At 37.8% G+C, this 25,993-nt stretch overlaps 1 protein-coding gene across 1 annotated transcript in view; it reads left to right on the top strand.

Annotated features, from left to right (window-relative positions):
* LOC149254790 (bifunctional cytosolic FAD synthase/FAD diphosphatase-like) overlaps positions 1-12,114 on the top strand; it is a 14,686-nt gene extending 2,572 nt beyond the window's left edge. The window contains exons 2-5 of the mRNA XM_089454838.1: positions 10,357-10,480; positions 10,572-10,914; positions 10,965-11,552; positions 11,982-12,114. Coding sequence (XP_089310964.1) covers positions 10,357-10,480; positions 10,572-10,914; positions 10,965-11,552; positions 11,982-12,114 — 1,188 coding nt within the window. The remainder of the gene's footprint in view (positions 1-10,356; positions 10,481-10,571; positions 10,915-10,964; positions 11,553-11,981) is intronic.
* The last annotated feature ends 13,879 nt before the right edge of the window (positions 12,115-25,993 follow it).

Below are 25,993 nucleotides of genomic sequence, written 5' to 3' on the forward strand. Positions count from 1 at the left end.
GTATTGGATGCTTCGGCATGTATAAATATGTATTATAACATTGAAAGGAATATAATGAAAAATCAAGCTGGTAGTCCCGGTTTTGGGATCCAGGGGAAAATCTCTGTGTATATGTGTTTTATGTGTTCTGCTCTCGCATTATTTATTTTTTGTGTTTTAGAATTCGTATGCAGAATTCATATGCAGGTAATTTCTGTACGGGGTTAAAACCTACATTTGGTATTAGAGCCAGGTTTGGCTTCAAGGGGACACCTTTGTTGCTGAGGGGTTTCACTTGGGCCTGTGGTAGACCCTGTTCAGTGGGAGATCTGCGAGATTGATTCTGGTGGTGAAAGAAGATGGCGAGTAGTGGAAAGATAGAGATCGAGAAATTTAATGGTCAGAGTTTTGAGTTGTGGAAACTCAAGATGGAGGATCTGTTGGTGGATAAAGATCAATGGATCGCGATAGATCTGGGTACTAAACCAGCGATATTGTCCGATGAAGAATGGAAGAAGTTTGATCGGAAGGCAAAGAGCATAATACGATTGTGTGTCTCAGATTCAGTATTGCTGAATGTATCAGGGGAAGTTACAATGAAGGCTTTGTGGGACAAGTTAGGGACTTTGTACCAATCTAAGTCTCTGGTGAATAAACTGTTCCTGCGAAAAAAGCTATATAACCTGAGGATGAAAGATGGAGACTCGGTGACAGAGCATCTGAATGCATTTAATATTGTCGTAAGTCAGTTAGCATCTGTTGATATTAAAATTTCAGATGAAGATAAGTGCATTAGTTTGTTGTGTTCTCTACCAGATTCGTGGGATAGTCTGGTTATTGCAATAGGTAGCAATGCAACTGCCTTGGAGTTTGATGAAATAGTCTCAGCCTTGCTAATGGAGGAGATGAGACAGAAAAATATGGAAAGCCAAAATGGTGATGCCTTGTTTGTACGAGGACGGTCCCAGAACAGAAACAAAAATAAGTCATCGAGTGGGAGATCTAAATCTAGAGTGAGATCTAAATCTCCAGGAAAACCTGTAAAGGTGGTGTGCTGGAAATGCAGAAAGAAAGGCCATTTCAAAAGGGACTATAAATCTAAAGCTCTTGACAAAGGAAAGGGATCTGATGAGGCTCCTTCTGCAAAGGCGAAAACCACCTTAGATAAAGGTGGGGATGTGTACTTGGCTTCTTCAAGTACGCATGTAGATCATGAGGCATGGTTGATTGACTTAGGTGCATCCTTTCACTTCACTCCCCATAGAGAGTGGTTCTGTGAATATGAGAAATATGATGGTGGTGATGTCTTCTTGGGGGATGACAGGAAGGCTAGAATCATTGGTCGTGGAAAAGTAAAGTTGAAGCTGCAAGGTGGAAGGGTTAGAACACTTTCGGGTGTTCTGCATATTCCTGCATTATCCAGAAATCTGATTTTTGTTAGCAAGTTGGATGATGCAGGTGTAAAAACAGTGTTCAAGAAGGATACCTACAAGATGGTTCGGGAAGCATTGGAATTGATGCGGGGAGTTCGGATTGGAACTATGTACAAGCTGCAAGGTAGCACTGTTGTTGATGGGTGCAACAGTTCCGTGGTTCCTGAAAGTGGAGCAAAAAATATAGTGGTCTCTGGAGAAAAGACCATGCTGTGGCATCAAAGGCTTGGACATATTAGAGAGAAGGGCCTTCAAATACTTCATGGTAAAGGTATGGTAGAAGGTATGAGTAATAGCTCTCTGGATTTTGTTTTCTGTGAAAATTGTGTATACGGGAAGCAGAATCGGGTGAGTTTCCCCTCTGGTGGTGAGAGGGTGAAACATATATTAGAGCTTGTGCACAGTGATGTGTTTGGACCTGTAAAGGTTCCATCACTGGGTAAGTCTGTGTACTATGTATCATTTATAGATGACTTCTCAAGGAATACATGGATATATTTCCTTAAGAAGAAATCTGAAGTCTTTGATAGGTTTAAGGAATTTAAGGCTCTAGTGGAAAACTAGAAAGAGAAGAAGATAAAGGTGTTGAGAACAGATAATGGTGGAGAGTTTTGTAGTAACGAATTTGAAGAATTTTGCAAGAAGTGTGGTATAGCACGGCAGAAGACTACTCCATATACACCTCAAAAAAATGGAGTTGCAGAAAGAATGAACAAGACGTTGATGGAAAGGGCAAGAAGCATGCTCAGTGGTGCCAGGTTAGGACAAGAATTCTGGGTAGAGGTGGTGGATACTGCATGTTACTGGTCAACAGGTCACCTTCATTAGTGTTGGAGGATAAGACTCCACAAGAGGTATGGACTAGTAAGAAGCCCTCTCTTTCACATCTAAGGGTATTTGGATGTGATGCATATGTACATGTTCCAAAGGAGAAACGAACCAAGTTAGATAGTAAATCTGAAAAGTGCATCTTTGTTGGGTCTAAGGATGGTTTAAAGGGCTATAAGCTTTGGAACCCAGTAACAAGGAAGGTTGTGTACAGCCGAGATGTGGTGTTAAGAGAAGTGAAGGATGTTATTAAACATGAATTCCAACCAAAGGAACCTGAGAAGATAGAGATTGAGCTAAAGGAGGAAGAATCAGACTCTATAGCAGAGGAGGAATCAGAAGATGAAGAGCCACAAACTCCAACTGTGAGAAGATCAATTCGAGAAAGAAGGCAGCTAGAAAGGTATAGTCCATCTGCTTTTTGTTCAGATTTTGCTTTGTCTGTTACTGATGATGATCCCAGAATTGTGAAGGAAGCAGTGGATTCAAAGGATGGAAAACTCTGGAAAGAGGCCATGGTTGATGAAATGGCATCTTTACACAAAAATGAGGCTTGGGATCTGGTGGATTTGCCGGCTGAAAGGAAACCCATTGGTAACAAATGGGTGTTCAAAAAGAAGATAAATGCAGAAGGAAAAGTGGAGAAATACAAAGCTCGGTTGGTAGTAAAAGGTTATTCCCAAGTGCTGGGAATTGATTTTGGTGATATTTTTTCTCCTGTTGCCAAGGTAACTTCTATTAGATTACTTTTATCTGTTGTTGCTGCTTTTGATTTTGAGGTAGAACAGATGGATGTGAAGACAACAATTCTTCACGAGGATTTGGAAGATGAGATCTACATGAAGCAACCTGAAGACTTTGCGGTGAAGGGTAAGAAAGAACTGGTATGTAAGTTAAAGAAGTCTCTATATGGGTTAAAACAGTAACCAAGGATGTGGTATAAAAAATTTGATACATTTATATGGGGACTTGGCTTCACCAGAAGCAAAGTAGATCACTATGTGTATTTTAAATTAATTTGTGACCATGTTATTTATTTGGTCTTGTATGTGGATGATATGTTGTTGGTTGGAAATGACAAAGAAGTTATCCAGGATTTGAAGACCCAATTGTCCTCCAAATTCGACATGAAATATCTTGGTGCTACAAACTATATTTTGGGCACTGAAATTAAAATAGATCGGGCAAAGAGGAAGCTCTGGTTAAACCAGAGGAAGTATGTCGAGACAATATTGCAGAGGTTTAATATGCAGGATAGTAAACCGGTGAAGGTTCCTATTCCTGTAGGTGTGAGGTTATTTGCCGAATAGTGTCCCAAGACACAAGAAGAGGAAGAGGACATGTCCCGTGTTCCATATGCAAGTGCAGTCGGTAGCCTGATGTATGCAATGGTCTGTACTGGACTAGACATTGCACATGCAGTGGGAGTATTGAGCAGGTTTATGTCAAAACTAGGGAAGGAGCATTGGACAGCAGTGAAGCGGGTTTTCAGGTATTTGCATGGCACTAGTGAATATGGTTTGTGCTACCAAGGAAGACCAGGATTGGACAGAGTGTTGGATATTCATGGCTTTGTTGATGCAGACTGGGCTGGAGATCTGGATCAAAGAAGATCTACAAGTGGGCATGTGTTTAACCTATTTGGAGGTGCAGTCATTTGGATGAGTAAGAAACAATCTGTAGTGGAAATGTCAGTTATAGAGGCAGAATACATGGCAGCCACTCATGCAAGCAAGGAAGCAGTTTGGTTGCAGAGGTTGTGTTCAAGTATGGGGTTAGTACAAGAAGCTATAAGGATAGACTGTGACAGCCAAAGTGCAATTTTCTTGGCAAAGAACCCCGCATATCATTATAAGACAAAGCACATTGATGTTCAGTATCACTTTGTGAGGGATATGATAGAAGAAAAAAAGGTGTTGCTGGTAAAGGTGGACACTTTGAAGAATACTGCAGATGCATTGAAAAAATCTGTGAGCTCTGAGAAATTTTCTTGGTGTAGAGAGACAATGGGCATTTCAGGGCTGGAAAAATGACTAAGCTCTCTTGTGGCCCCTTGTGGAAAGAAAACAACAAGTGGGAGAATGTTGGGTTGTGTTATATTCTTTCCACGTAGTTAACAGGGGGTTTGAGGGGCACCTGTAACCCCACTTTATGGGGTCCGGGGCAGCGCCCTGGAAAATTTTGTTTTTGGACCCTATGTTAGGTTGGGCAGACCCACCTATGGTTTTGTGCATGATTTTCACACATGTTTTTTGTACGCGATGGTTTTCGGTCCATGGTATTGGACGCAATGGTTTTCGGTCCATGGTATTGGATGCTTCGGCATGTATAAATATGTATTATAACATTGAAAGGAATATAATGAAAAATCAAGCTGGTAGTCCCGGTTTTGGGATCCAGGGGAAAATCTCTATGTATATGTGTTTTATGTGATCTGCTCTCGCATTATTTATTTTCTGTGTTTTAGAATTCATATGCAGGTAATTTTTGTACGGGGTTAAAACCTATAATAAGTCACTTGCTGCTATCAAAGAAAAAGGAACTGTGTTGTTAAAGAAAAATGTCAAGGCTGGAAATGTATTATTTTTTGATGGATTAAGACATAACTTGTTAATGTTAGTGAAATGTGTGACCAAGGGAATGAAGTTGTTTTCAGATCAAAGAATTGCGTGGTAAGAAATATGGATACAAGTAAGATCATAATAAAGGGAACAAGAATTCCAAGCAACGTCTATGTCTTAGAAGGCACCCAAGAGCATTGTTATTTGAGAAAATTTGAAGAAAGCTAGCTTTGGCACAAAAGTTTGGGACACCTTAGCTTTTCTCAACTATATAAATCAAGGAGAATGGGAGCAGTACGTGACTTTCCCAATATCTCTCCACTGAAAATAACATCTGCAAATCATGCCAATTTAGTAAGCACACCAGAGTTCAGTTCAAACCTAAAGAAGGTACTTTGAGTAAGCCACTTGAACTTATTCATACTAATTTATGTGGTCCTATGAGAAATAAGTCTCCTCATGGTGAACAATACTTCATATTATTCATTGATGACTTTATGAGAATGTGATGGATTGGCTTACTAAAACATATAGATGAAGCATTTGATAAATTTAAAGTATTTAAGGCTTTGGTAGAAAATGAGTTAGATATGAAAATAAAATGTCTCAGATTTGATAGAGGAGGAGAGTATATATAAGGTGATCTTTTCAATTTTTGTGAACAACATGGCATCAAAAGACAATTTTCCATAGCTAAGACTCCTCAACCAAATGGAGTGGTAGAAAGAATGAAAAAAATAATCCAACAAATGGCGCATGCCATGCTTGATGAGTCAGGAACACTTCACACCTTTTGGGGAGAAGCAACACATACAATCATGGATATTCTTAATAAAGCTTATGTTCGAGTAAATAGTGATAACACTCCACATGAGCTATGGTTTGGTGAGCCTACAACTGTTAAACATTTTAGATTTTTTGGAAGAAAATGTTACATAAAGAAAAATGATGATAAGCTTGGAAAGTTTGAATCTAGAGATGATGAAGGAATCCTCCTTGGATATTCTTCTAGAAGCAAGGGATATAAATGTTATAATAAAAGGATTCAAAATATTGTTGAATGCATAGATGTTGTGATTGATGAAGCATCCACAGGTACCAAAACAAAAGCACCAACATATGACAAACCTCTCCTTACCACAAGCCAAAAGGTTGTAGGAGAAGCATTAGAAGAAGGAAATGAAAATATAGACACATTAGAAAAGACTCCATCAAGGTATGTTAAGAAAAACCATCCTGAATCTCAAATTCTAGGTGAAAAGAAAGCATGAACAAAGACTAGAAGAACTCTTGTTAGAACTTCTAGTCACTTGGCCTTACTATTCACAATTGAACCTCAAAATGTGAATCAAGCAAGAAAAGATGAATGTTGGGTTAAGGAAATGCATGAAGAACTTGATCAAATAAAAAATAACCATACATGGGAATTAGTACCAAGGCCTCATGATAAAAATGTAATTGGGACAAAATGGGTAGTCAAGAACAAACTGAATGAAAATGGAGAAGTAATTTGAAACAAATAAAGACTTGTATGTAAAGGATATGCTCAACAAGAAGGGATAGACTTTGAAGAAATATTTTCACATGTAGCCAAACTTGAATCCATTAGAATTTTTCTTGCATCTTCAAGCTTTCATAACTTTAAGTTATATCAAATGGATGTTAAATGTGCATTCTTAAATGGGGATCTAGAAGAAGAAGTCTATATTGATGTCAAAGGGGGAGAGAAGCTTGGTGTTTAGAGAAGAATGTTTGGTGAGAAGTCTTGGTATTTGTAGGTGTGTTTGTAGGTATTCACAAGTGATGACCAAACACCAAAGTGGTTGGTGTAAAGTCCAAAGGGGGAGATTATTGGCATTATGGATAATGTGTTGTCCTTGATGGAAACCTACTTGATAAAGATATCAACATGATGGTCATGCAAATGCTATAAATGGTATGAATAGGGAAATGACAAATCAAAGATAAATGAATGTTAAAAGTGAGGTTTGAGAAAGTATACACATATCTTATGAATAAGGGTTGTGTACATATGCTGGTCCTACAACAGAAAGTTGTGTACAAAATCCAAACCATGGTATTTTGGATACCAAGGGTCATTACCATGGTATTGTCCCATAATAATGGGTGTGGAAACTATTATTTCATCCTTTCAAAGAATACCAACGACATTACTAAGGGATTGACCTAAGGTATTGGCTAAGGCTAAATCTATATAAGGAGATGGAGGTCAAGGTGTTATGTGTGCAAGTAATGAGCTATACACACGTCATTTGATTTGGAATAGGTGTGCACCAGGAAGCAAGGAGAAAACTCAGATATGAAACATTTGGAAGTTTGTTGACCTATATGTTTGATTGATTTACTTGTTGCAAATGTCGAAGTACCTAACAATGTTATGAACCAGCTCAAGAAAAGATAGAAAAGATAGATCAACGCCTTAGAATTCAACCTCTTCGAGGGGGCAAGCTCCTTTACATTACATAAATGAACAATTCTTCGATGATTCAAATGAAAAAACCTCCTTTCTATATATAGGAGTCTAAGGAGTCACAATATAATCCAGCTGACCTAACAATAATAATATAAAGCCACAAAAATAACAATAGAGGGATTCTATGGGGCACAGTAATAACAATATGGGGGCAATAGGGGCACAACAATATTAATAAGGGGTATAACTACAATAGTAATGGGGTAATCACTAGTATTATAGGGACCCAACATGCCCCTCTCCTTCAAAAATGTGTTGTCCTCAACGCTTGAGTAGTTCTGGATACTTCTGCATAAAATTATCATCCTCCCATGTGGAATCTTCATCGGATAAGTTCTTCCACTTGATAAGATACTCTGAAATTGATCGATTTCGTAGCTGTCAAGTTCTTGTTTCTGTGACTGCTTCCGGTTCCAATATAATTTTTCCTTCCTCGTCAAGTTCTGGCAATATTGTTTGAACTGGGAGCTTGTCGCCATAACCTTCTTTAAACGTGAAACATGGAAAACTGGGTGCAGTCGAGAAGTTGCAGGAAGCTCCAATTTGTATGCCATAGTACCAATCTTTTGCAACACCTTGTATGGACCATAATACTTTGGTGATAATTTATTATCCTTCTTAGCTTGCTTGAGGGAAATTTGCTTATATGGTTGTAGCCGTAGGAATACCCAATCACCTACATCAAAACTTCTTTCACTGCGATGTTGATCTGCCTGTTGTTTCATTCTATTATGTGCCAACACAAGGTTATCCTTTAAGAGTTGGAGGACTTGTTGTTGATGTTCAATGTGATGTTCCATTGCTTGAACCTTAGAATTTTCTCTTAAATATGATGTGATGGATGGTGGTTGATACCCATAAAGTGCCATAAATGGGGTCATTTTTGTTGCTGTATGGAAGGAAGTGTTATACCACCATTCAGCCAGAGGCAACCATTTGACCCATTGTGTCTGTTTATCAGATACAAAGCAACGAAGATATCCTTCCAAACATTTGTTTACTATCTCAGTTTGCCCATCAGATTGAGGATGATAAGATGAGCTATGAGCTAACTGAGTACCAAGACAAGAAAATAATTCTGTCCAAAAATTTCCAGTGAAAATGGGATCTCTGTCACTTACAATAATCTTTGGGTTTCCATGTAGCTTTTGAATTGTTCCATAAATGCAGTAGAAACTGTACTGGCTTTAAATGGATGTGATAATGCACAAAAGTGTGCATACTTGGTAAGTCTGTCAACTACCACCATGATGACACTCTTTCCCTCAGACTTGGGTAAACCTGTGATAAAATCCATTGAAACCTCCTCCCAACGTTGGCTTGGAATGGATAAAGGTTGTAATAGACCCGGTGTCTTAATTGTTTCAACTTTATTTTGTTGGCAAACCAAACATTCTGCCACAAACTTTTGAATATCTGATTTAAGGCCATCCCAAAAAAATTCCTTCTTAACCCTGTGGTAAGTTTTTAAAAATCCTGAGTGCCCTCCTAAGGGAGAAGTGTGCAATTCCATAAGAATCTTTTGTTTTAGCTGGGAATTCTTACATAGGTATAAGTGATCTTTGTACCATAATGAATCATTTTGCCAGCTAAATGTATCAGACGTACTGGAATCTTGTTGTAACTTTCGAATAAGTGCCCACACTTCTTCTTCATTCTTCCATTCCTCCCTTGCTTCGTTTATCCAATTTGGTTGGATAATAGAAATGGCGCACAACAATGCTTCCACATCCTCATCCTTTCTTGAGAGTGCATCTGCCACCACATTTTGCTTCCCTTTTTTGTAGATGATTTCAAAGTCATAACCCAACATCTTTGTGACCCACTTTTGTTGCTCTTCAGAGGATAATCTTTGTTCTAAAAAGTATTTAAGGCTATCATGATCTGTTTTTACCTTGAAGTGTCTTCCCATTAGGTAGGGTCGCCATTTCATAAGTGCATGGAGTATTGCCAACATTTCCTTCTCATAAATAGCTTTGCTTAAAAACTTTCCCTTGATTGGATGACTTTCAAACGCAATGGGTCTTTCATCTTGCATTAGAACAACACCAATTCCATTTCCTGAAGCATCACATTCCACAATAAAGGTTTTTGTGAAGTCTGGTGTAGCTAAGACCGGTGCTTGGCACATTGCCTCTTTAAGATGTTCAAAGGCCTTTGTTGCTTCTGGAGTCCATGAAAATGCATCTTTCTTCAATAATGTTGTTAGAGGTGCTGCTATTCTCCCATAATTCTTAACAAACTTGCGATAATACCCTGTCAACCCGAGAAATCCTCGCAGATGCTTTATGGATGTGGGGATTTTCCATTCCTTAATGGCTTTAATTTTTCTAGGGTCTACCTTAACTCCTTCATGAGATACAATATGACCCAGATATTCCACCTCCTGGACTCCAAAGAAACATTTGGATCTTTTTGCATATAATTGTTTCTCCTCCAATAGTTGTAGCACCCTGTCAACATGTTCAACATGATCCTTCCAAGACTTGCTGTAGATTAGTATATCATCAAAAAATGCTAACACAAATTTTATAAGGAATGGTTTGAAAATTGAATTCATCAAACCTTGAAATGTTGAAGGTGCATTAGTAAGGCCAAAAGGCATGACCAAAAATTCATAATGACTCTCATGAGTTCTAAATGCTATTTTCAGAATGTCTTCAGTCTTCATTCTGATTTGATGATATCTTGAACGAATATCCAACTTGGTGAAGTAAATTGATCCATGAAATTCATCCAGTAATTCATCAATGACAGGTGTTAGACTCCGTCTTGTCAGCCCGCTGCAATCAAATTCTCCAAGGTTCATTTCTCGTCATTCATTGATGTTACTGTGGTCCAGAAAAGAGTCATTTCAGAGTCAAGGTTTTATAGTTGGTCTTCAAACTTGTCAAATGATTCCTACAGGCTAGAAGAAGGTTTAGTGAGTTTATATTTCAAGATGGTTATCAATGCAAGATTTATTCTTCTTCAAAACCCTGTTTTGAAGAAGAAATCGTTAAATGTGTTTTCAAATATGTAATTATTGAAATTTTTCGATAGAAAGCATGATGTTTTTCAGAGCAGATTTAAGGAAAGTGCTCTCCATGCCAATGATGAGAATGATTCCTTTACACCTGAGGAACTTCGGCAGCAGGCCCAGGAGGAGAAAAAGAAATATCATACTCTTAAGAAAGAAGGAAAAGGTGAGGAAGCATTACAGGCATTTAAACGAGGCAAGGAGCTCGAATGCCGTTCTGAAACTTTAGAGCTTTCTTTGAGAAAGAGCATGAGAAGGGCTGTCATCATTGCTTGATGAAGTTGCTTTCAGTTTCAGTGGTGGGAAGGACTCTACGGTTTTGTTGCCTCTTCTACGGGCAGGATATGCTCCTGTTGAAATGGGAGAACATGGAGGTAGTGAACATGTATGCTCTAAATTGAAGCATCCAATAAGGACAATCTATTTTGAAAATCCGGGGGCATTCCGAGAAATCAATGCGTTCACATACGAGACGGCAGAAACCTATGACTTGCAGATGGAGATTATTCGGCTTGATTTTAAGTCTGGTTTAGAGGCACTGCTAAAGGAAAAGCCTGTCAAAGCAATCTTCCTTGGTACCCGTATAGGCGACCCTAATGCGGTATATTAGCACAGGCGAGGGAATGAAAATTTTCAGAATACATATCTTGGGTTGGTCAAGAACAATTCTACCCAAGCTCAGAAGGATGGCCACCTTTCATGAGAGTGAATCTCATCTTGGATTGGTCATACAGAGATGTATGGGCTTTTATTCTTGCATGCAAAGTTCCATATTGCACGCTTTATGATCAAGGATATACTTCAATTGGAAGCATTCACGATACAGTACCAAATGGGTTGCTGTGTATTAACAATTTATCTGGTGATAAAGAAAAATTCAGATATTCCATAGGCTGGGCAGTCACTCATCGGGTAGTAATTCCTAATGATATTGATACTATCTCTGAAACAGTTGAACAACAGATTCAAGTTAGTGACATGGTGTTTATCTTTGGCGGCGTTGGACCTATTCATTCAGATGTTTCGTTGGCTGGAGTTGCGAAAGTCTTTGGTGTGCGCTTGGCTCCTGATGAAGAATTTGAGGAATATCTGAGACAGTTCATAGGAGAAGAGTGCTCTGGTTATCAGAATGAGATGGCTCGGCTACCTGAGGGAGATCTGTTCAGTAAACCATATAATTCCAAAAAGACTCGTAAATATTCCCTCAACTTTGTGCATGAAAATTTTATTACTTCAAGGTAAGCTGCAATTCTCATTTGTAACGTGACGCTGAGAAATATGATTGAAAATTGGACGGGCTAATTAAGCTCGTTTTCAAAATTGGAAACTGGAAGGTGCGCGACGCGTTGGAGGTGTGCGCTACGCACCGGGCAGTGCGCTACGCACTGGGATAGCACGCTACGCACTCAGTCCAGCAAAAATTTGTTTATATTCATGCAACCAGAACTCAAACAAACTCATTCCAAATCTCGCAAGTAGGCTTCTAAAGGTTGCTCAGTAGATTTTAGCATGATTGTGGTGTTGTTAGCTTGCAAGTTTTGCTGTATCGCCCAATGCTTACAGTTCATTTAGAGGCTCAGATTTTCGCCTGGACTCAGTTGTTTTGGCTTCAACGACAAAACAATGGCTCTGCAAGCTATTTTAGCGCGTGATCAAATCTAATTCAGGTTTGTAACAACTGGGCGTCAGCTGGCACGGAATTTAGAAGCGCAGTCACTGAATGACCTTGGTTTTTCCAAGAGATATGTCCGGTGCCTACAGATATCTGAGGTTGTGAAACAGCATGAAGGATTTGATTGATTTTAGTCGGGAACATAATATGGGGCCAATTGCAAGTTTAAACAATTTCCCTCGTCAGATTTCTTCTAACCTGCAAAGTCAGCAGATGCAGCAAGGAGATTCTGTTGGAAGCATTCAAGGATTAGTTTCAGACCATAACAGTGTAAAAAAGAATCCGATGCATGGTAATATGAACAATCACAATGCTACAGCTCTGAAAAAACTATCAAAATCTCTTGCGCCAAAATTCAATGACATCTTGTTCCTTTGGTGGCTCAACGCAAACATCACCATGCAAAAAATAAGCACAGTTGTCATCATGAGCTGAAATTGGCAGAATTTTAGTTTAAAGGTTGTTTTTATTAAATGACCAATGTAACGTGGCAGTCAGAGATCACTGGATTAGAACTGATGACAAGATCGCATGCAGGGAGATGATTTTTTCATATTTTAATTTTTCACAGCCAGGATGTCACATATCTTGTGGCGCGCCCTCTAAAGATTGCAAAGGGACTACGTTGGACCATTTAAAATTATAATTTGAGTGCAAATATTAGTGGGGTGCCGAGATTTTCTTTGCCTTAGTCAATGGGTTATATATTTGGGGGAAAATGAAACATATCCATATCCTGACGAGGACTCTTTGAAACGTGTACTCATTTATGGTAACATGGATGAAAGTGCTCCCAAAGTTACAAATGATATTAATTATAAAAATTTGGTTGTTTTTAAATAGGCAGAGTAAAGTCAAACCCAAATTAAAACGCAGATTACCAACCTAAGCAGAAAAATAGGGACAGATTACTTATCTTAGTCTTCAGTTATGATTTGGAGGGTTCATACTACAGTTTCCACCTTTGTATTGGTCACAGAAAGTCTCGAATGAAAAATGTAGCGCTGTTCTTTAAGAACCGATGAGTGGCTTTTTACTATTTTTTATCATGTCAGTTGAAACAGCTCCATCCTTTTATGGATTGGTTTTCTCCTGAGCTTTATATTGTATTAAAAATCATTTGTAAAGCGGGGAAGTTATTTCTGAGCGCTGGTGGAGAAAAACAGAGTTTCATTGTACAGATTTTGACAGGGATTTTAATAAAAATGCAGCTCTGACCCCTGAGATTCCTGTGGTATGAAATTTAACATTTGTGTCATCCTTTGTTTCATATGTAGCCTGTTATGTTTTCATTTCATTTCATAATCATTTCTAAATGAATACTTTTAAGTGAGAAAGGCAGAATTCAATTTATTTGCTCTGTCTTGAGGAAGTGTTCATATTTAATGTTTTCTTCTGTTTGACAAGGATTCATCTTCTATGCCCTTGTCAACCCCTCTACAGTCCACCCACTCCACAATGCTTCAAATTTGATGTTAAATTTCTTGCCTATCTTGCCTCAGGAGATAATCTGTGTTTTTTGGATTATCTTTCTCTGTTTCAAGCTATTCTTTGTCCATGCAGCCCAGAAAACCCCATCATTAAAACCCCTTTTCCTATCAATTTACTAGCCTAAAATCGGTATTCCTTATTGGTCATCTCAGCCCATTTGAAGATTTGTCTGTCGAGATAGACCTGGAGAGAGCCCTCTCCTGTCCTCGTAGGGCTAGCTACGAGGCTGAGCGTGGTATGATGTTGCCTCGAGTTTTGCCTTCCTCAGCCTGAGGCAAATTCGAATGCTAACATAGTGGCGACCATACTGGGGAAGATGGTTTGCTGTTGATGTGACATTCGACTTGTTGATTGTCTTGTCCTAGTACATGAAATCAAATTGCAGATCTGATGCTGATGGTGGACAGTAGTCGGACACTTATGAAGGCTGAAACTTTCGCCTGGCGACTCCAGCTCGATCCAGAGACTCCAGTGCTCGCTGATTCATTCATGCAATGGTAGGGTATGTGGCAAACCCTGCACTTTGTGAAGCTGTAAAAGATGTTAGAAATTGGTTAGCGGATTTTGAAATTAATGAAGATTTTTTCAGTGCCTTGCTTCAATGTTTGAAATTTCCGAAGTTCCCTTTTGAAGCTAAAACTGGTGTTTGTGAATTAGTTGTTGAAAGAGTTGAGAAGGAGATTCAGTGTTTAGATGAGCAGATCCAGTCATATGATTTCCGAGACCCTAAAACGTTCTTGGAAATCATTCCTCCTTCAAAACAAGCAATAATAGAGTTGCCTACAGATGTTTGCATTGACAATGTGCAGCTGGAAATATGTATTGCGGAATTGGGGCAGCCAACAGAATCTGGCTTCTGCGATCCAATGGCAGCATACATCGAAATGTTTTTCAGTTTGATTGATAGATCAGGCTGTTTTCTATGTGACCAGGATCATTACGTGCATGAAGGGCTACCAGAAATTACATCTGTGTCCTGGTGGAAGCATTCTCAAGCGGCATCATTCTCAGGTTTACTTGAATGGTTGATTTGGCATTTTAGTATTACCTGATCTACTGTTTTTACAGCAAAGTAGGGTAGATTTTGTAAATAAATAAGCAGCCAAAGGGTAGCATTTCATTCTGAGTTTCATTTACAGTTGTAGTGTGAAGTTTGCTGAGCAAGTTTTTCGATCATTGCAGTCAAGTTTCAGTCCATAAATGAGTCGGAAGTCTCGTGTTGTCTATTGAAATAATGACTCCATTGCCCAACGGACGGAGGCACTGTCTGCTCTTCCAAAGCTCTGCGGTTCTTGGCACCTCCAAGAAGCGGCAGCTGCCATCCCCATTGGAGCCAATGTTAGACTCCGTCTTGTCAGTCTTCCATCAAAGTCAAATTCATCAAAACTTATCTCTTGTCATTTGTAGTCATTTGGGTCAAAAGGAGTTATTTTAAACTTGCACGGGTATTTTGCGCTGATCTGAGAGGGCACCTCCAAACTACATTAAATGTGTTGGGTCCTGTTGTGGGAACTAATTTATTAGCTGTAGAAAATGGACTGAACCACAAAGTATTTTGGTGCTTGTTTTTTGTCTTTCTCGCTGATGCCACTAGGGAGAATAGATGGTTGGCAGCATTAATGGAAGAGTTTGGGAATGATAGCAAGGACATGATTCTTGACATTGAAATGATACATCGACTGATTCTATGGCAAGTTGCATTTATTCAGGATTCAAAGGCAGTAATATGTCAAACTCAAGCTGTTGGACCACCTCTTGATGATTCAACGCCCCTTCTATTGATGAGATATTTTCCACTTGCATGAAATTGCTCCAGGCTAAGGTTATATTATTTCTTGTAGAGCAACTCAAGCATTGTACTTTGGATCATATAAAGGATGATAGTATGTTGTCCCTCATATCTCATGTTTTGGCTCTAATTTTACATGAAGACAATGCAGCTTGTGAAGTAGGTGCTGACAATGGCCTTGTTAGTGTTTTATTGGATATCTTGTTCAGCTTTTGCCTGCAGGTATCAAAAAGTGAGGGCTAGCTAGATTTTAAGTATGTGACACCCATGCTACTAGTTCTTGATAATTTGCTACAGTTGAAGCAAAAAGTTGATTCTAAATTCTGAACTGTCCAAGAAAAAGATGGTGATGCTGAGAATCATGAGAACTTGCAATCTCCTTCAGCATAATCGTACAGAGCACCTGTTGAATGTCCCTGATGGGTATATAACTATCGAAGAACAGAAAGAATAGGGCCGAAGCCGTGTTTTCATAACAGTGGACAGTGATTGAGGGTGCACGCTACCCATAGAGTGGGCGCGCTACCCATATAAGGCGCGCTACCCATTGGGCAGGCGCGCTACCCACACAGAGATAGAGTTTTAAAAAACGTTTTCTTGCGCCTAGTTTCGTGTTGAATCGACTCCATCGACTTGCAACGGGATGGAAAACCTTCATGTTCTTTGCCAAGGCGATTGAGCATTTGCGTTTTCAGGATTGCAATGTGTCATTCGAAACAACAGAGATAAGCTTTTCTTTCGGTCACACAGCATCAATTACTGTTGCTATACTCCAGGTGATTTGCAGAGATGGATAATTGAGCTGAGAGGAGCCCCTGGCACAATGTATGCCAATGAATCCTATCAACTACAAGTTGATTTCCTTGATCATTATCCCATGGAAGCTCCACAGGTTATTTTTCTCCCACAAGCGGCTCTACATCCACATGTTTATAGCAATGGCCACATATCTCTAGATATTCTGTACGATTCCTAGTCTCCAGCTATGACCGTCAGCTCTATCTGCATCAGCATTCTTTCAATGTTATCCAGCTCTACTGTGAAGCAACGTCCGCCAGACAATGATCGATATGTCAAAAATTGCAGAAATGGTCGATCACCTAAAGAAACTTACTGGTGGTTCCATGATGACAAGGAATAATTATAACTATTTTGGTCGTGCTTGGTAAAAGGTCTGCAAATTTTACTAGGCATTGTAATTCCTTCCTAAATCATCACGAGATTTGTGAAACATTGTATTTTGCTCCGTGGGTTTTGTTTTGGAGCTTGTCATAGGCTGCATGTTCAGCAGTTTGTAAAGATCTTGTATTTGTGCCTACTATTCCGAAAGGATGGTGATTATCCGCAGCGTTTAGTGTCTACTGCTTGCAAATGAAATTCTAAGGAGATCATTTGTGGGTGGAAGACCATTAGTCATGGTTGAACAGTTTAATGAATGACCGGGAGAGCCATTTGCATGCATATAAACACAAATTTCAATTGCAAAAAGTTTGTTTAAGCAATAGGCTCAAGAAGGTGAAGGAGATGGGACATTTAGAAAACATGGGATATTTATGCACATATTGTATGATATGGTGTAAAAGCCGGCCCTGCTTTATCCTTCATTTATTGGGCAGTGTTCACAGGTTATATGCTGAGATTCAAGATCAGCATCATACAAATAAAGTAATACAGACTCGATCACCAGAAGAAGGCGTGGAGTTTATGTCAATGATGGACACTTTGTCCTGCTATTGCGAAGGCAGTGGAAACCATAAAGACAGGGGAGATTGCCCTGATTAAGCAATAGAACCTGAAAATGGTTTTGGAAATATTGAAACCCAGAGAGATTTGGCTGTAAAAATTGTTGAACAGGAAGCCCTTTGCTGGAAACGCTGCCTCCTTCACTTGGTGAATTAAGGAATTTGAAGCAATTGAAGCAATCGATGGTATCTTTGCATCAGTTGTACGTAGCTGACTGTGTCATGTTGAAAAGCATACAGGGGCTGGATGAGCTCACAAAACTTCGATTACTATATGTTAATGATTGCTCTGAATTACAAGAGTTGCAAGGTGTTGAATATTGCATGGCGTTAGAGAGCCTTAAGGCCATTGGGTGTCCTAGTATGCAGTGGGATGATAACATAGTTGAATAGTTGTTGCAACGAGTGAAGCAGCTTGACATTTGGTGAAGGAAAGCAGAAGGCAGCAATTGTGCGATGGAAGCCATTTTTATTAAAAGGTTATTCTTCATTCAAAGGGAAAATGTAACGTGGCAATCGTTGCAATATGTGGGCATTCGATTCATCTAAAAGAGCATATGTGGCAGTTTGACCCATATTTTAGCATTAAAATATTGGGGACCTCTTCCCAATTTCTGTAAAGTGGCAAAGCGTATCTCCAGAAATTTGAGAGCAGTTGCAAAGTGGCATTCAAAGGTTCGATTGCCTATTTCTGTCTTTAGTTAGTCTACGCTCCAGGATTAGTTTTCATGGGTCATTAGAAATCCTCAAGCTGGAATAATGGAAGGCTTTTCTATCTTTAGAGCAGATGGAGGATTCTTTTCTATCTTCATGGCTTCAGGTGAAACAACGCCCTTGTTTTGGGTCGTTCTGTTTTCTTCTAGTATAGTTTATTTATTGTATGACAAATGATTTGTAATAGTGGGGAGAAAGTTCTGAGAGCGGTGCGTGGAGAAAAACAAAGTTTCATTGTACAGTTTTGACAGGGATTCAATAAAAAAAAATACAGCTCTGACTCCTGAGATTCCTGTGGTATGACATTTGACATATGTTGCTTCTCTGTCTCATACGTTCCTTGTTATGATTACCGTTTCATTTCATAATCATTTCTGTTGAATACTTTTAAGTGAGAAAGGCAGAATTCAATTTATTTGCTCTGTCTTAAGGAAGTGTTCATATTTAATGTTTTCTTCTGTTTGACAAGGATCCATCTTCTATGCCCTTGTCGACTTCTTAGCAGTCTTTCCATTCCATTTATCTCAATTTAATTGTTAAATTTCTTGCCTATCTTGCCTCAGGAGATAATCTGTGTTTTTTGATTATCTTTCTCTGTTTCAAGCTGTTCTTTGCCCATGCTGCCCAGAAAACAAAATCATTCATTAAAACCCCTTTCCATATCTCTTTACTAGCCTAAAATCCGAATTCACTATAGGTCATCTCAGCCCCTTTGAAAACCTTTTGCCGAGATAGACCCGGAGAGAGCCCTCTCCTGTCCTCGTAGGGCTAGCTACGAGGATGAGCTTGGTTTGATGTTGCCTCAAGTTTTTCCTTCCTCAGCCTGAGGCAGATTTGAGTGCTAACAACAGGAATGGGGAGCTTATCTTTAATAGTGAGCTTGTTGAGTTCCCTATAATCTGGACACATGCGCCATGATCCATACTTATTGTGCACCAATACTACTGGAGCAGAGAAAGAACTTTGACTCGGTTGAATTATACCAGCCTCTAGCATTTCTGCAACCATACGTTCAATTTCACTCTTTTGGACATAGGGATATCTGTACGGCCTGATGTTTGGAGGAACACTACTTGGAATCAGATGAATAGCATGATCATGATCACGCATAGGTGGGAGACCTTTGGGAGTCTCAAATACCTTGGAATGATTGTCCAGGAATTTTTGGAGATATGGAGAAATAGATGATTCCGATGTGGAAACATCTAGCGAACATAATTGTGCAATTACACCTCTTTGATCCTTTTTTAGAAGCTTTGTCATACCATTAGAGCTGATTATCTTTCCTGGTTTCCCTACAATACCCCTTAATTCAACTTCCTTTCCTTGCATAGAAAATTTGATGAAAAGTTCTTGAAAATTAAAAGCTATTGTACCCAAGGATTGTAGCCATTGGACTCCTAGTACAACATCAACACCTCCCATTGGAATGGAAAGCATTGGGCTAGTCAATACATATTCTCCCATGGATAGCTTGATATTATGGCACTTTCCAGAGCAATTTATTGTTCCTCCATTTGCAATCATCACTTGACACTCTGGCACTGGATATAGGAATCAATTCAATTCTTTTGCTACCTTACAATGAATAAAATTGTGGGTGCTTCCTGAATCAATCAACACTATTACCTTTTTCTTCTTGATTTGTCCTTCTATCTTGATGGTTTGAGGAGTGATAATTCCCGCCAATGCATTACAAGATATCGTCGGATTTATTTTTTCTTCATCTAGGCTTTGTTCCTGGAGTATATCCTCTTCTTTTGACCTTTCTTGCTCCTTTTCTTCTTCCTCTTCACAATCTATGTAGAATAATTTCTTCTCAGCACACTTGTGACCTTTAGTGTATTTGCTATCACAACTGTAACAAAGCCCTTTTGCTCTTTTTTCTTCCAATTGTTGTGGTGTCAACCTTATAGGTTGTGGAAGACTAGGGGCAACAACACTTCCGTCTTTATAGTTGTGAGTGGTATGCTTCCTGTTTGCCATAATTTTGCTTTCCATTTTTCTTGCTAACCTGAATGCCTTCTCTAATGAATCAGGTTCCCAAAGGCGAACATCATGTTGGATATTATCCTTTAAAGACCCTATGAACACATCAATCCTATGCTCCTCTGGAATATCTTTTACCCTTATGTTCAATTTTTGGAACTCCTCAATGTGCTCCATTATTGAACCCTTTTGTTTGAGACTTATCAATTGGCTAAAAAAAGTGTTGCTTTTTGTATCCTCATAATGTGCTATCAATTCTTCCGTAAAAATTGCCCAAGTGATAAATTGTTTATGAGAGAAAAGCCATTGATACCATACAAACTGATTTGGTTCTAAATATAAAGTTGCCATACGTACCTTTTGTGTGTTTTGCACATTATTGAGATCGAAGAATTGCTCCATTTGTAATAGCCATGTGGCGGGATCCTTGCCATCAAACTTCCTCATATCGATTTTTGGAATATGGTGAGTCTTCGATCCAACATTAGAGTCTATGAAATCATGATTAAAATTTCTTTTGTTCTCATCATGAGTTTCCTTTAGTACCCTTTCACCCTTAGTGACCATTTCTTGTAGCAACTTATTCATATTTATCTTCAATTCTTCCATCTTATCATCCATGCCATCAATTTTAGCTTCTACGCCTTTCTTTAAACAATCCATCTTAGCTTCTACACCTTTCTTTAAACCATCCATTTTAGCTTCTACATATTTCCTTAAACCATCCATCTTAGATTCTGTTGCTTTTTGTGCAAGTGACACTTGTTGCACTTGTTCTTGTAATTTTGATATATCATATATCATTTCTTCTTCTTCTTCATGAGTCATGCTAGATATTTCAGGTTCCTTACTATGTGTTTGCATTTTCTTTCCTTGGGGCATCAGTTACCGATAATAATGCTCTATTATGCCCTTTGAATTCCTTCAAAATAAATTTTCAAACCAAGCTTAAGCAAAAATTTAAGAAAATCTACACACCTTTTTTCACTTTGTAGGAGCTCAATATTGCCTCTGATGTATCTCTGTACTTTCTGATCATCTAGTTTTGAATTTGTGACCTACAGTAGAACTTTTTGTCCTCTTTCCAATTCCACAAGTCTGACCCAAATTGGATTCTCCAAGGAAGAGTTATGCGAAATCTCCCACAGTGACTTGATTATAGACTAGTTCAGTAGAGCGAACTTGTACGACGTGCCACGAGTCACTGTTTTGACCTTTGATTCTAAAAAATGCATACAAGAAACTATAGTCCGTCCTCTTTCTGTGCCTTCTTACAAAATTTCAATCCGATCCCCAGAGAGAAAGTTATGACGATTTTCCCCAGGTCACCTGTTTGGAATGTAATTCAGGAGTCTGCAAAAAGACCAACTTACTCAGATCATATCTCTGCAAATATAGTGCGAAAAGCTCTGAAATTTGGACCCAAGCTTCAACACGATGTCGTCTCAAATGGGTTTTTTTTGCAACTTCTGAAACGTCGCAGGAAAAAAGGTATAGCTAAAATGCCACGATGACCTGTTTGGAGCAGCGAAACCCTAGAATCCAAAGCTCTGATACCAAATGTTATGAACCAGCTCAAGAAAAGATATAAAAGATAGATCAACGCCTTAGAATTCAGCCTCTTCGAGGGGGCCACCTCCTTTACATTACATAAATGAACAATTCTTTGATGATTCAAATGACAAAACCTCCTTTCTATATATAGGAGTCTAAGGAGTCACAATATAATCCAGCCGACCTAACAATAATAATATAAAGCCACAAAAATAACAATAGAGGGATTCTATGGGGCACATTAATAGCAATATGGGGGAAATAGGGGCACAACAATATCAATAAGGGGTATAACTACAATAGTAATGGGGTAATCACTAGTATTATAGGGACCCAACAAACAATGATGAATCTTTATCAAGTGATCTAAATAAATTAATAATTAGTTTTATGATTGATAGTAAAAGTTGTGGAAAGTGAAATTGTGTCTATGGAGAAAGTTTTCAGATTTGTACATAGGTGTGTTTGGGAATAGTTGCATACATACATGAATCCATATCTACAGGGGCACGTATATATTCAAAGATAAAGCTTGTAGATTTGTATGTGGGTGTTGTGCATGGTAAGCGCATACATACACTGATGTCTTAAGGTAGTCGCATATATATATATATATATATGGCAACGTTTCCAATACTGCTAAATGATGACATTTGATCAGTTCTATTATGTTTGTTGTTGTTTTTCAATGAAGTCTTGATCATGCTGATCTTTGTCTGACAACGTTGATAGAGTTGGTTATTCATGATTGGAATAGTGGTTAGTAATGATGTTAAAGTAATTTTTGATTGGGTCGGTGATCGGTGTATGGTTCAATGATTAATTCAATATTACAGTGATTCTTGATATATATTAGTCATTGGTTTGAGATTTGTATGCAGGTATACATAGGAATCACATACATACGTGAGCCTTATTTAGTATAGCCATGTACAAAATTTGATTTTGTTGTTTCTGGTTGGGTTTTGCATTCAGTGACTAGATGCTTCAGAAATTTAGTTGATTTGCAGAGTGACAATGTCTCAGATTCAGTGCTTTATTTTAACATGTTTGTTTACTGGTGGCCTACAGGTTGTGTGATAGTTGTTTAACAAGTGGTCTAGTTTGAAACATTATGAAAAGTGGTCCGCAAGGAGTTGAGGGTTGTAGCAAGAAAGGGAGTAGGAGCTTCTTCCCATTAGAAGCTGGTAAAAACAATATTATGGGGTTATAGCTCCCTTCCACTAGGGGTTGGAGAATGAGTGTAAGTTATAGCCTCATGTAGTTGGGTTCCCGCGTACTGATAAGAGTCCGCATTAGTACAAATGTAATGAAGTTTTTCTTTATATCATAAGAATGAAGACAAAGACAACAAAAACGATGGTTTTCTCCCACATTGGGTTTCCACCTAAAAATATTGGTGTTCTATGTGTCTTGTTGTGATTTATTTATGTTCTTTACTGCATACTAAAAAGTAATTAATATACAGATACAATTATTAAAGATAATCATTTGATATAATACATGAAAAATCAGTAAACTGGATACACACAAGTTTCTTTCTCTACAATAGCGTACATATGCAGGATGCTTCAATAAAAATAGCATACATATTTCGCAATATAAAATTTGAAGGTTTGAAGTTTAAAATACCGATTCACCCCCCTCTTTCAGTATTTTTCCCAACAAAATTGTTGATTCTAAATCCTTGTAAACCCAAATAAGTTTTCCCGATTCTTATTTTGTTTTTCCTATCACATACCACCAATGGGATTTATATAAATATTTGAGAGTAAACTGAATAATTTCCAATTTGGGATCCCTTGATGATGAAGAATATAGGCAACAAAGTCATCGTGAATTAAAAGGGCTCTGTCAAAAAGATTTTTGATAGGGTATTTTTAGTTCATGATGACTTTGATGCAAAAGTCATAAATTACCATATCAACAAAGTGTCTCCATGAATTAAAAATACCTTTTCAAAAAGCTTTAAAACTCTCACCTTGCATAAGGACAAAATGTCTAAATTAATCCCCTCTACCAGGCTCATCTCGCCTATAAATAAGAACCCACCCAATGGGAGAAGAAAAAGTGTAAAGAGACAAGTAAGATTGTGTTTCAAATTGCAAAGAGAACATCTCTTTGTGATAATCTTATGCTATCAGTGTGCCTTGATTGTGTGGGTGAGAGGTTGAGTATTCAATCAAGGAGACACAAAGAATTGTGATTGTTGTGATTTTTCATATTGATAATATAAAAATCATGTTTTCCCCTTCCGTTTATCTATGTGCTCTTACATGTTAATGGTTAGATTAGTATTCATTTTCTATAGATATAAGTATCTAATGTTTGCTAAACTTGTTTGGAATTAGTATAGTTTGTGTTTTATTATCTTTGATTGTTGGAAACTAGGACAAATATTATGGCATTAGAACATGATTCTTAGAGAAGGAATTAGTTAGATCATGCTAGGATTAGACTTCAGGTGAAGGGTACACATATAATCCCTCTTATTCCATTACATGAATGTGTGTGCATCTTAGTTAAGAGAGGAGAAACACAGATACCACTACTATCTAACATAAATCAAGATAAAATCTATGAAAAGAACTCCTTGGCAACATGGAAAAATTTATAAAAACAATGGGGATTTACTATAGGTGGTTAGGGAGGAGCCTTGGTTGTTTAAGAAAATGAATGTTCAAGTAATGGGTAATCCAACCTTGACAAAAGTGATGGAGAAGGTACCTTATAGAGAGGGATTTGGTGAGAATACTTCTCAATATGTAGTATAAATAATCATTGAAAATTTGAACGATTCCAAAGAAAAAAAAATCTATTTTAAAAACATTCAAGATATTAACTTACAGTAGGAAATGAAAAAGGTTTTTGGTCACAAGGAGAAGAAGAAGATAAGTCCAAAGCATCTGGAAGAGGGATTTTTTTTGACATGATTCTTTTAAACAAGATAGATAGAAAAAATACTTAGTTCAAAGAAGTAAAACAAAATATCTACGTATAAGATATGGAGGGTAAGGAATCAACATTAGAGCGTAACATTAAGATCACATATACGCAAATATGTGATACTGAAATAGACAAAGGAGTGGAGGTGGAACTGTCTTCTCCAAAGACTAAACTCCAAGAATTTGGAAAATATGTCCCAAACATGAATAATTTTAGTTGGATTTATGATTTGTAAATTGTCATGGATATTCCACTGGACAGTTCATCACAAAAATATGATAAAATTATATTTAAAATATGAAATTCTATACTATTACAGTTTTATTTCTAATTTAGATTTTTGGATTTGTAGATTACTATTAATAGTGTATGCATGTGAATTAAAATTATTCATAAAAGAGAGAAAAACCGTTATAAAATCGCACAAACACATTTGAAACAAGATATGATCTGGGAAACCTTTTGGGAGAAAAACATAGTTAGAAGGTGAGGTTGCTCTCCTCTCTTTCTCTAATATAAAATGGCTACGAGTACAAAGAAGTATGGTATGTGGCCCATGGGATAAAATCCTCTCTTTGTGCTCTATCTCCTATCCCTCTCAGCTATTTTTTCTCAATTATGGAACAAATGCACTCAAAAGAATGGAACCCATTTTCCTCCTAGTGGCTCGGTTATAACACAACCTGATAACCTAATAGTGTTTAAGTTTGACTACCTCAACTCTTATCCAGAGTTAAAATATAGAATCTTCTAGAGTACTCTTCATCATAATCACATGGGTATCCCCATGATTAATGTGGCATCCTCTCAAATTTTGGTGGTGAAAACAGGAAGGTCAACTTCTAAGTGACATAACTTCCGCATACAAACTCTGATTGACGTGATTATTGCACTATTGGAAATGTATATGTGTATAGAATAGGAAAAACAGGTGGACACTAAAGCTAAAAGATTTTACACCCAAAAAAATTTGTTTGATGCCTCAAAACGCTCCCATAAGTTTTTAGACCCCATTTTTCCAAACTGGGTCCCACTAGAAAAAATGGTCGTATGAGCTAATTACTCCACTTTTTCCACTCTGAAAGCATCGATATGGATGAAAAACAATATAATGATCCAATCTGAATCAATTTCAAGTTGTGATAGGAGTACGGGTATTTGTTACTATGGTGTACCAAAAATACCTACTTACAATGTGAGTGACCTAAGAAATAGACAAAATAAATAAGAATAAAAGGACTACATGCTAGCAAACTTATTCCCTATTTTAGCTTATCTAAGAAAGAAAATATAAAGAAATAACATGTATCTAATATCTAAATTGTATTAAGATAAAGTGAAAAAATATATAATAATATTATGCCAATCGAAATAAGGACTTACAAACAACACCTCAATAATGTTTGTTGTGGCAAAATCGATTCCAAAGTCACCTTGAGGGAAGGTCATTTTCCTCCTTGTGTGCTCCAATTCCAAGCTTGATGCTAGATTTAATCCCAAATGGTAGAAGAATGTGGTTAGGGTGAAAACTCTATCTAATATAATTTTAGTAGGATAACCTTGCAATGGATTATGGATGGAATGAATGGCATTAGTATTTAATTATAGATAAAAGAATGGACTTCTTTTTAGAGATAGCTTCAATCTAAACAATCCCAACACGTTAATGAATTAACGAGATAATGATAACTAATGGAGACTAGATCAAACTCTATACTTAGACGTAATAATGGATTGATAAGGTCCACAATTGGATACTACACCATTTTTGGGAGGTGCATA

Source organism: Pinus tabuliformis, chromosome 7 (genome assembly GCF_031772625.1).
Source record: "Pinus tabuliformis cultivar Carrire ecotype Pingquan chromosome 7, CPIR1, whole genome shotgun sequence".
In the NCBI taxonomy this organism is placed as follows: Eukaryota; Viridiplantae; Streptophyta; class Pinopsida; order Pinales; family Pinaceae; genus Pinus; species Pinus tabuliformis.